Raw genomic sequence first — 12,798 nt, 5'->3', positions numbered from 1 at the left:
CCGCAGCTATACCCAAAGGATTCACTTTGCCCCGGCGTCTGAAACTGCTTCCCCCGACCATCTTGGCGTCCTCCGCGCCATCGTCTGCCAGCCGTTGCGCTGCATTAAGCTTGATTGCATTAAGTTTGCTTTCGTCTTTCCAGAGGTGAGGCGAGTAGTGGAGGTTTCTGGGGTCGGGGGGCCTTTGGTGGCAGGTCCAAGTGGCAGCAGCGGGTTTGGGGTATAGGGGGAACGAAAATGGGGTATGGGGGTGCCCCCCAAGTTTCTTGCCGGCTCTTTCACATTGCCCTTGCCCGATTTCATTGCGCTTTAATCTATGCACTTTGAATTTCTTAGCCTGCATTCCGTATTAGCCAAATTTTGGCATGCTTCGTTGCATTTTTTGGGAGGTAGAGGGCTTAGAGGGTTGGAGGGAAATTCTTTATTGAACTATCGGGGCACTGTGGATTTATTTTGGATATTATTCTGTTTAATGCATTTTTCTATAAATGCTTATATAATATGATAAAATTTCTATATATTTTTGTGGAGATTTTGGAGGAACAACTAGTACAGGATTATGTATTTTTCTATTTTTTAACTTATTGAATGGTAATTTTTAGTTTCCTGCTAACTAATATTAATTAGAAAATATTTTATATAATATATAATTTTCAGTACAGTCTCTAACTTAATAATCCACTGTAAATTACTTAGAATCTGTGAAAATTTGCCTTGTTGCGCTTGACAGGATATTGATGACCTGCACCTTCGCTTCCTGCCAGCATGCCCCAAAAAGCCACTTCCCCCCAACATCATCACCATCAAACTTGTCTGTCGCTGGCCGTAAAACCAATTTAATCTTTAGAGATTTTAACACATTCCTCTACACTAGTATATATAGGGTAGGAACTACTTCCGTTTCCTATTCCGTCGTCTTCCTGTTGAGCTTGATGTGATTACCATGGGCCTGCTATTGTTTTGCTTTCTTGCAAATAATTAATTTGTGTGCATTACAGCCAGTCTGACAAGTCGGCTGGCAAATTGCCACATTTCATTGAATTTCAATGAATTTTTTATGGCTGCATGGGCAGCCAAGTTTGTCATTGTATATTGTTGACTTGTGCTAAAGATAAGTTTTGATGCTATAAAAGAAAAACAAAAACATTTATTTAGCCTATCATATATTTATGTTCATATTTTCATATAAAAAGTATTTTAAATTAAATAACTACTGTTTATTTAATTGATTGCTTAATTAAACAATTGACAGTTATTACTAGTATAAAAGGTTATCTTCCACTCCACGAACTCTTCCAGTAGGATACACTTATGTTGCATACTTTTGGTTGCTCCAAAACAAGCCCCTAAAATATTTCAAATTTCAAGGACCATCCTTTGTTAAATTTAAGTCTGTTTTAGATTGAAAACTCTTCTATTCCAGCAAACTTTAAATCCGAAAATAAATAAGATTTCGGAATATAAACCATGCCATTCCAGTTCAATTACTTAAACGGATTGCCCAGATTCATTGTTAGTTAGAATTCCGCACATGCATGAGTATCTTAATCCGTTACAGTAACTCCAAAGGATTCTAGTCCTCAATCCGCATTTGGCCTCAAGTGCCGCAGCGCAGTTTATGCAAATGAGGTAATGCCGCCGCCGTTGTTGCGGTTCCTCGTCTGCGAATCTGACAGTACGACTATGTATTCGTATCTGTATCTGCAGTTGGTCGGGTTGAGAGTGTGTCCTTGTCTTTGGGTAAATTGCCGACGGTCACGCCCCCTTCGAGACAGTTCTGTCTGGGTTCTAGCCCACTGGGCAACTAATTATTTGTTAACATAACACGAGTGGCAATTTAAATGCAATTAGGTTCAGAATCGGCAACGGCAACGGCAATGCTTCTCATCCTTTCGTATCCTGGTCTCGGATTTTGCTCATTAGAGGCATTGGGTCCTTCGATTGAGTGAGTATTTCAATTGGCAATTTAAATCGTTTCAATTGCCAACCCGGCAAGAAACTTAATGAGCATTTCTGGATTTATGAGGGCTTATGAGGGCACTTTCCAAACAATGTGCTAGTCAATATTGCAAATGTCTTTAGCATAAATTACGGAAACCTAAGGCCAAGTAATTGATTGAAATTTAAGATATTATTTGTTTGTCTCAAATTCTACATTTTTAAAGTTAAAATTTCAACTCACAAAACTGACAATCGGAAAGTTTGTTTCCATGCAAATTAATTCAATTTGTAATCAACAATGCGTGACTACCAATTGACAATTTAATTACAAAAGCCAGCCAGTGTCACAAAAAGCTAAAAATTATGCCAGCATGTCCAGCACAAAAACCCATTCAAAAAAAAAAGGATCCAGCAGACATTTAATTTGCCTTCATCCTTCACAGCTGCATCTCCATTTGAATCTGCATTGTTTTTGTTTATTTTTTTGTGTGCCCTGGAAAAATCTATTTAAACAAGTTCCTCCCAGTAAATTGCATTCGTCTGGACTTTGGTCCGAAGCTGACCAAATGCGATTACATGGGCCACAACACAAAAGACAAGACTCGAGGACTCTAGGACTCTAGGACTCATAGTTGAGGGCGGGTGGGGCGTGCTGAAACAGAAGCTAAACTTAGCAGATGTTGTTCTCGTGTTTTTGGCATTGTCCTACCAGAATGCAGTGACCAGAGATCAAGCTGGCAAATCTCTGCTCGTTTGTTGCATGTGTTTCGGTCTCCATCACTCCGGGTATCAGGTATTTGTTAAGGAGATTTCAGGTAACACACCTGGCAGGCGAGGTGAGGAACAAATGCTGACAAAAGGATAATGCTGGAAATAATTGGAAGTGAAACTGCCAGAGAAAGCAGTAATTTCATTGAAATTGTTTCATAAATTTAAAAAATTTCATTTTTCAGCTACTGAATATCTCTTTTCAAGTTATTAATCCTCCTGGAAACAAGTAGATATCCACAAAAAATTGGAAACATGAGTAAGAAGCTCATTAGTAAGACACACAAATGTGTCCTTCAATAAAAACTCCGCATGCAAATGAAATGCATGCAAATGAGCTGAATAATGAGCAGTGGCCCTGCATCTTCCATCTGTTGGGGGTCTAACCTTCGTAGTCCGGACCTGGGGACTACCCTTTTGTGGCACTAATTTCCTGAGCTGGCATTCAGTCGCTGCCTGTGTGCCCATCTACTGACAGAGTCCAAAGTGTCAGTAAGTCAACAAGAATGCACTCTGACACCGCCCAACAAGTCCATGCCCAAGAGGAAAGACATTGTGCCTTCAAAGGCACAGAAAGAAATAAAAGGTTTTTGAGATAATATTATTATAAGGAAATAATAAAAAATATATATATTTTTAATTATTTTTATACCCTTGCAGAGGGTATTATAATTTTGGTCAAAAGTGTGCAACGCAGTGAAGGAGACATCTCCGACCCTATAAAGTATATATATTCTTGATCAGGATCACCTCCTGAGTCGATATGAGCATGTCCGTCTGTCCGTCTGTCCGTCTGTCCGTCTGTCTGTCTGTCGGTTTCTACGCAAACTAGTCTCTCAGTTTTAGAGCTATCGAGTTGAAACTTTGCACACATCCTTCTTTCCTTTGCAGGTAGTATATAAGTCGGAACGGCCGGGATCGGTCGACTATATCATATAGCTGCCATATAACTGATTGATCGGAAATCCATAACTTTGGTGTTTTTTAAGTTAGAGGGTTGGGACTTTCCACACATGTTATGTTTGACCAAAATATCGTATGTACAAAATTTCATAAGGATCGGCCGATTATATCCTATAGCTGTCATAGAACGATCGAAATTGGCATAACTTTGGTGTTTTTTATGTTAGAAAGATGGGATTTGGTACAGATTCTATTTTGGGAAAAACAATCTGATCTGCCAAATTTCATAAGGATCGGCCGACTATATACGATCCACTATATATCTAATAATATAAGATGCGTGGCGCCACCTAGCGGACTGCGACTGAACTGCAAGGGTATAACAACTTCGGCTCCGCCCGAAGTTAGCTTTCCTTTCTTGTTTGTCCTAAAAAACTATACCTAATAGAACTAACTTTGTCATATTTTTAAAAGAATTGTTTTTTTAAGTGAAACAATCTCTGCTCTGAAGGATTCTGTTGACCAGTTGGAGTCATCTCGACACTTTGAATGTCATTAAGCTGTCCGTCCGGTCGGGAGTCGCCTACTCACTCCCACCACCCACCTACGGCTACTGCCCTCCGGGTAACTCTTGCTCCGGACGGACACTCAGTCAATGTCTCACTAACAATCGTCAACAGGCTCAAGCAGCGTGAGGCAACAATTGGGGGCGTGAGCCCGGGTGGACGGGTGTCCTGTTCGTGTCCTTGTTGTCACCCATCTGCCCATTGTGAACACCGAAATCGAGAGACCTGGTTTTGTTTGGATGTTGTAATGTTGAATGCATTTCGGCCGAGGAACGTTTGTCAATTTTACGCTTGTCGACTCTGTGAATTGGCCTTTTTTTAGTCGGTTATCCAGAGACTCAGGGGTCTCTATGCAAAATCATCCTACGTTTTGTGTTGCCCTCTGTCCATAAAGGCTGGAAAATATGCCAAGAATTTCCGTGAAGCAGGTGTCTCCGATGACAGAGAAAAAATCCTCAAAAAAAGGTAAAAAGGTTGAAAAATAGGGCTGGAAAATGTGCCAATTAATTTTTGGTTTCTGGGGAACTCTAACATGTTAATAGTACTTTTTAAAACAATAAATATATTTCCAAGCAATCTAGAAGGTAACTAAACGAAGAGTTATGGGTTATTTTTATTCTTTGACCCTTTGTTGACTTTAAAGCCATTTAACCCGTGACCCCAATCTGTCAAAGCCGCGAAACAAAGCAGCCACTGAAAAGCAAATCCCATTCCTAATTTTTACGAAAAACTTGGCCTTGCCCTGCGTGGTGATCCTTGAATGCCTTGGCTCTGATGACACGGTGTATATCCCTAATCGCCGATGGCTGAGTGCAAAACGCAGCTCCCGGGGCGACAGAAGCATTTAGGGGCTTATTAAATTGCCATTACCTAAGCCGGACATCATCATCAGTGGGACGCGGCGTCCTGCGTCCAGGGCCCTAGGTTTTGGGCATACGAAGGCGAAATGCGAAGGCTCGGCATTTGCCACTCAAGTGGGGGATTAGCGGCGATGATGACAACAGCCTGACAGGCAGAAGGTCCATTAGAGGTGGTGGAGCATGGGTGCGGCAGGTGAAGGTCCAGGTGCGGATGCGGATCCGGATGGGCGGGAAGATTACGGTCGAGGGATGGTGGCATGGAGGTTGCTGGTGGCGAGGACAATCCTGGTGAGCTGCGGATGCTTGACAAGATTAGGGGACCAGCAAGTGGCAAGTACGCACTCTCATACGTGTCACTGGTCCAGAAGATAGCTAGCGGCACTGAAAAAATATAAGGATATGACAGAAAGAATTAATAAATATGAAATATTTTGAAGACATTTTCTTAAAAATCAAAAAGTAGTAGCTTTAGTAGTAGCCTAGATTTTGTGGATAGCATTATACCCTTTTCTATTGATGCACAAAATAAATCCTCAGCGCATATTTAACATTTAAATGGCCAAAAATTAACTCAAAGTGGCAGCTGAGTGGAAAAGAGGGATGGTGGCATTGAATTGGCCCAAGAAAAATGGTCTAAGATGAGAGGACAGAAGAGGCATGGTGTGTGGCAAGGTGAGGTAAGTGAAAGAACTTGCCACACAGTAAATGCGAAATAATCCTGAAAAGCCGAAACGACAGCACCGACAAAAACACAGTGTGCTGTAAAAGTCTAAGGACTTCTACTCCTGGCGACAACAAAAGCCAGGACTTCTCAATGGGCTACCAACAAGACGGGTCCTGCACTAAGTCCCAGAAAAGAGTCCCCAAATATATACTAAGGAATAAAGGGCCAAATCCATAATCTGCTTTAAATGGCAAAGAGAGATTTCTGCGTTCTCCAGGACGAATCCCATTCAAACGGCAAATATCAAGTGCAGCATCGTCATCCAGGAGCTGGACAGGACAGGACACTTGGAGATCAACACAAGGACGAGACCAAAACTGCATTCACTTGGATCTCATACTTGCTAAATACACTTTTTTGATTAACGAAATTATTAACAAAAAAAATAAGTACCTAAAAAAATATCTCTATTTATTTATTTTTAAAACTAAAAAAGTATGAAGTGGTATGTTTATGTTTTATATAAAAATACTATAATAACCTTTGGTAGTGTCACAATTTTTTTTTGTCCACTGTCAGTGTCCTTGGGTTGCAGCACAACATCGTTATTATCGCAATGAGCGCTTTTAAGTACCGAATAATCTACAGGATAATGAGCATGAATGAACGTGAACCGTTTTTATTTTCATTTCATTTCTTTTTTTTTTATTTTTTGTTTCTGAATGGGATATGGCGAATACTGGGTGAAGTGGGGAGGGGCTTGAGAGAAACTCCAAGGATTTGACTTTGCCCTCAAGTGCACTCAACTAATGCTAAAGCAAGCAAAATCTGTCGAGGGCACACTGAATGCTTGTTTAGAAAAAAGTATAAAAATAATAATCATCAAGTAGAAGAGTCCTGTAAACGACGACAAACAAGAGACAATTAAGCGACAAATAGTATTTTTGTTTTAACGCAACACTGGTTTTCACTAAAAGACTAGTTAGCTGAAGTGCAATCAAGGACTCTAAAGTAAAAGCTAAAATACTTATAAATTATTTTCAACTTAAACTGCAAAGGAAATTACATTAAATTGAAAATATTTTGTGGCTAAAAACCCTTTGGCCTCTTCCCTCAAAGTAACTTTATAAATGTATATTTATTCCACATGCATTTAATTTCTTGTTTTTCACATTTACATGGAAATATTTATGATGCTGGACGCCGGCACTTTTGACTGAAACTTTTTACCATTTTGTCAACATATTACAGTTCTTTCTCATATTTTTTTTTTTTTTGGCTTGTTTTGTATATATGTTTTTTTCATTTATATATATTTGTGTGAGCAACAAACCAGAACGAGTTCATTAGTTTTCTGTTTCTGTTTGGTTAAAACCATCAAAGGATGGTTCCGGGCCATCAGCCAGGACTCCTATCATCCTTTCAGCAACGCTCTCGTCCTTCAACTAGGGCTGGGCCTTTGGTTCATTCATTCCTCCAGGAACTCCGGCAACTGTAATGGGAACAGACTGCGGCTGCTGCCGGCTTTTGTAATGAAAAGTTGTGGCAACTTGTTGTTCCCCATGATTTGGAAGCATTTCCACTGCAGCCATACATGCCCCCTGAACTTTTAAAGTTTCCCAGACTAGAAAGTTTCACATTCTGATACCGATATGAGACTCTGCCCTTAGAGTTGAAAATATTTGAATATTTATGCATATTTCATTAATTAGTTTTAATTCCTCACTCAACACAATTTAAATAAGTCCAACATGACGTATACGTAATATTAAGTATACGCACCATTATACCCCATGATATCAGAAAACGGAAAAGGAAAGTGATATAATGGTGTGAGTGATTTGGAAAAGGAAGCTTGCGCTATCAAGGCAGACACATCCTGAGCGTTTTTTCGTGTTTGTTAATCGTTTTCATTTATTTCTTCTTACTCCAGCCCTCCAATCAAAGAAAATCAGATATGTTAAGTACTGTGTTTGCGTAAAAAACTGACTGACACACGCATTAAGAAGAACCAACATCAACAACAAATGTTGCGATGTACGCGAATCAATAATGCGATTTTGACAACCACCCTGTGCTGTCTGGGGAACATTTGTTGAGTTTTCAACTTTTATACGAAAAAAGAAACAAACAATAAAGTTCCTTCAGAGGGATTAGAGACAGATACGAAAGCTGCCAGCTCAGTGCACAATAGTTGTTCTTGGAGTTGTTTCAATTGCAAAAGTTTCCCCAATTCTCAGTTCGTTTGGTTTTTCCTTGTTTTATTTTTTTGGTTATTCTGTAAGGTTTCTCTATTAAGTTGCTGGTGAATGGTATGTGATTTAAGTGGTTTCGTTGCAACTCGATCTGAAAGTGAATTCTATTTTTTTCCCTTCATCTCTTCGAATCATAAACATCAAGCTACCGCAATGCATCATTGGACAAATTGCTGAAGCAACAGAAGAGCCACTAAAATTGGGAAAATACTCCACGTGACACACGTATTCTTCTATTTCGTTTCTTTTTGTTGCAGATGAAGGAGACATCGATTCAATTTTATATCCTCGCATGCTTGTGGCCTTGTTTTTCGATATTTGGCAAAAAAAAAGGGTTGCTCTAGACAGCGAAAAAAATAGGTTTCGAATTCTGAAATATCTTGGAATTTTTATTGTGAGATTCTTCATGCAACACACCATGAAACCCGGTCTAATTTTGATTAAGAATATATACCTTTTTACCTATTTTTTATAGACTTTTATATACTTTTTTTTAAGAATTAAAGAAATATACAGTATACCTTTAGCCTCCCCCAAGTACCGGGTATCACAAATAATATATTGAAAAATAAAAAAACATTTTCCCCTTCGACGTAGCAAGTTGCAATAAACTCAAACCTTTGCTCGCCGATTCAATTCAATTGATTCAATTGGGATTGTATCGGGCTTCGTTTTATGCTCGTTTTGGCCAACACATATTACGACTTAGTGTATCCGGAAATGCGTCTCCCTTCCTGTTCGCCCCTATTCTGTTGCTGTTCCCGAGTGCCTCATTTATCTGTTACCAATGGTTCTTTTTTTTGTTGCTCCCTTTTTCGATGGGGGTGTGTGTGTACTTTTGTGGGTGACATTCCCCCCCGCAAAAATGTAATGTTAGACGGGTGTAAACTTTTATACTCGTATTTTTTAAGTTTCTGGTAGGGATGGCAGGCGCCTTTTACGAGCCGATAATGTTATTCGAGTTGGAATTTTATGAATTGACCATTTTGTTTTTAAGCCCGTGAGTGGGCGGGATATTTGATAGCTTCCCTATTGCCACTTGAATGCCATGACTTGTGCAATTTGCATCAAAAATTGTGTCACGACTAGTTTCGTTACACTTCATTCCATTTCTTTTGTGCATATTTCAGCAAGTTTCAAGGGGCACGGGGACTGGAGTCTTGGGGCATCGGAATGTGGAGTACACATTGGCTTGTGTGGAATTTTTTGGCTCACTTTGAGCTTGGCCTTTTCTTGCCGGATCATCGTGTCCTTTTGCCGGGAGGACAAAATATTTTGCGATTTTGTGGATGGTTCCCACAGTGGTTTTCGGACCTGGGAGGGGTACAGCGAATGGAATTCGTCGGGAATATTTTATATACGTTTGATGATGACAGGATGAAAAGCCGTTTATGTTATTACATTTTTTTAAAATTCTTTGAAAAGGTAGGGCTTCAAAATTGTGGCAACTATTTGTTTAGAACTAACACACTCCATCCTTAAAATATTTCTTTTTAACTCTTAACAAGTAAATAACAATCTAAACCTATTGAGGAAACTTTATTTCTTAGTTAACTCTTAGTGGGAAGGCACAGTGCTCGCCGCCACATGTGTGAGTGTGTACTTTCGTGAGTGACTGTCTACAGTTGCCCAGAGTTGCATTCCTTCTGCCATTCAGCTATTTTCCTCGAGTGGCAACCAAAAGTTTCGAGCCAAAAATAAAAACTGTGAGGAAAAAACTTTGGCAAACGTGGCCAACTTTTTGTACTGTTTGATGCTGCGTAGTATTAATATTTTTCTATTCGCAGGGTTCTTTTTCCCATTTAGGGCGGAATTCCTGGGCGTTGTCTGTCCTCTTGTATTGGAAATGCAATTCCACAGAAATATCCACTCAACAGTATCAAAATACATCACGATTTGCTGAACGATTTTGCTTTTCTTTTCGCAGCTTGTTTTTAGTTTTGGTTTAGAAATAGGTTGCTTTAGGTTTTAGGGTTTTCATTTCAAAGTTTAAAAGTATATTTTATTTCAAGTATGTCGTCAGGCTTTGTAAAATTTACTTTTCTTCACAATTTGTTGTTTACTGAAGTCTCAAAGAAGTCGTTGCGTGTGCTATAATTACAATTCGTTTCCTGAAAAAAGCCACACATATGCACTGTTTTTACATTAACTTACTCCAGGACTCGTGTTAAAGTCCTTTCTTTCCTTGCTGCCACCATCCGCGCCTTGACATTTCAAATGCCGCACTAAATTACTGGAGCACACCCGCACAAAGTACACAAATTTGCATGCTCAAAACTTCTTGCCGCTGAAATAGGACTCCCAAATAGTGGTTTAACGAATATTTTGTATCCATTATACGTAATATAAAATATAAACAATATTTTTACATTTTATTTAACTCGATTTATGACTTGAATTACAGTCTAACTTAGTGGAAGTGGAACTAACACACTAGATATTCCGATTTCAGGCTTACTTTTAAGAGTAATATGGATTATTATTACATTTAATGTATTTAAAAGCTTATTAAAAACTGGAAAACATTTTTCATTTAGTTAAAGTCTTGTACGTCCTTTAAATGGCAAAACTACAGGATACAGGAAGAACCTACTGCTGAGAATACAATTTACGCTTTTCCAGGCATTTTTCATTTGGTTTGTTGTTGCTTTTCTGGCCAAACTTTTTATGGGCGCCCCAGAAGACAACGAATGCGGTTTTGTTTTTGGTGTTTTGTTTAAGCCCCAAACACCCACAGCCCACATGTGTGTTCCGCCTGCATGCAAAGTGCAACGAGTTGACAAAAGTTCCCTTGAATCATTAAGAGGCAGAGAATGCAATGGATTAATTACAGAGCTAACATATATAAAAAAGTTAGAAAACAATAAAAAAAAAAAATAATACAAAGCTTACTGATGTACAAAAAATGTTTTACTACTAAAATATTTAAAATTACATCATAATTTGTAGCTTTACGTCATTTTCATTCAAAATACATTCAATTTTTTGATGATAATTAGCCTAAATACGAGTAAAAAAGTAATGATCCGAACAAATTAAAATAAAAACGATTAGAGGTAAAAATTAGAGGTTCTGCAAACGAGGATGTGTCATTGTATCGATTCATATCCCTGGCGAATGCGTAAAGATTTCCAAACGTTGGTTCACCTTGGAACTGCTTTATTTTGTAGCCATTTTCGAACCAGGCAAAAACCGGCACATCATTTATATTTAGATCCATGCACAAATCGCTGCTTCCTTTGCAGTTATATTCTGCAACACAGATATTTTGTTTCTTCTTCAAAGCGTCGGCCACTTTGATCCAAGTATTTCTGATTTCCTTGCATGCGGGACAGGATGGTACATAAAATTTGATAAAAAACAATCCATAACGTGTGGTTTCTTCAAAATCCCTGGTTCTCAATTCTAGCACCTTGCCAGCTTGACATTCTTTGGCATTCATATCCACAATCCTTGGCTTCGCCAAATTTCCCAAAGATTTTGTCATTGCACTATTTCCCGGTAAAGGTATAAAAACCAAGAGAGTCATCAATAAAATAAAACCTACAAATTTTTTAATCATTTTCGTCAAATTTTTACAAACAAAAATTTAGATTACAATTTATGGTGTCCCAATTTGAAATTTTTTTCCATGACAAGTTTAGACGAAAGTTCCTAAATAAATGCATGATTTATATAAATGTTTAAAGTTAGAGTCTGTTCTTCACAGAGTAAATACCACACAAAAAAGAAAAATTTGATTTTTTTTAATTTATTTTCTTTAAAAAATGCTTTACACTTGATAGAGTCAGTTCACATGATTGTGTTTTAGAAACTTGAGGAAATTATCGCTTAAAATCTAATTTCACATGCTCAGAGTATGTAAGAATAGGTGGGTTTGTGCTCTATGTATAAATTGAAATTGTCTCTGGAAATATTTAAGCTGCAATTTAGTCCAATTGGTTGTCATCCTGGGTGTTGCTAAGTTTTCGGGGATCGATGTTCAGGCCAAGTTTCTCCAGTTTGCGAACTTTTCGCATTTGTTTGGTCAGGCGGCGCTTGAACGTAATCTCCCTGTTGAGATTCATGATCTCGATGGTGTCGTACTGCCGGATGTTTTTGATCGTTTGCAAGATCAGGTTGTCGGTCAGGTGGAGCTTGATGGTCGACATCTTCATGAAGGGAGCATCCCGACGTCTCAACTCCTCCCTGTAGGCGAAAAGGGTGTAGTGCAGCGATGGCAGCGTCGGCAAGGGGCGCTCCAATTGTGGGAAGAGTAGCTCGGCCATGGTGCAAGGATTTTCTTCTTGAACTTCAATGGATGCGTGAATAAGTGAGTGCTGCGTAACGATCTGATCGTCTCGAGAGTCCAGAGTGCAGTGCTGTTTCTGCTCAGTTATCCCAGATTTTTATACCCTGACAACCGGCTACCTAACTACCTGCTCTTGATTCTTCAAGGGAATCCGAGACATCCTGCCACCGGCACATTTTCTCGGGAAATTCCAAAAGAATCCTGGCAGCTGGCGCTTCCTACCTGCTGCGACAGCTGCAAATGACGGTTTCTTCTTAGCACGCGTTTATCCTGGGATTTCCTTATTCTGAAAAATATGATTTAAGTCCCACTACGTACAGTTTAAAATTTAATAAATCCTGGGATGAAATATTTCGGACAATACGTAAGTGGGCAATGTTAATTTGATTTATTTGATTTGTTTATTTCCATGATCTGCTAATATAATGACAATGTCAATTAAAAGTTTGACTGACCATTCCATTTGTCATTTTAATTATACTATCAAATAAATTTATATTTTATTTGTGAATGCTGTGCATTAAAGGTTTTTCATGGAAATTAGCCAAAA

At 38.8% G+C, this 12,798-nt stretch overlaps 1 protein-coding gene across 1 annotated transcript; it reads right to left on the bottom strand.

Annotated features, from left to right (window-relative positions):
- Positions 1–11,692: 11,692 nt before the first annotated feature.
- On the bottom strand, positions 11,693–12,347 carry LOC6496867. The gene has a single exon (XM_032455573.2). It carries the CDS (start codon positions 12,223–12,225, stop codon positions 11,887–11,889), a length of 339 nt encoding a protein of 112 aa, XP_032311464.1. The 5' UTR covers positions 12,226–12,347; the 3' UTR covers positions 11,693–11,886.
- Between the last annotated feature and the right edge of the window lie 451 nt (positions 12,348–12,798).

The sequence above is a fragment of the Drosophila ananassae genome, chromosome 3R (genome assembly GCF_017639315.1).
Source record: "Drosophila ananassae strain 14024-0371.13 chromosome 3R, ASM1763931v2, whole genome shotgun sequence".
Classification (NCBI taxonomy): domain Eukaryota; kingdom Metazoa; phylum Arthropoda; class Insecta; order Diptera; family Drosophilidae; genus Drosophila; species Drosophila ananassae.
This window is presented reverse-complemented; position numbering and strand designations above follow the sequence as displayed.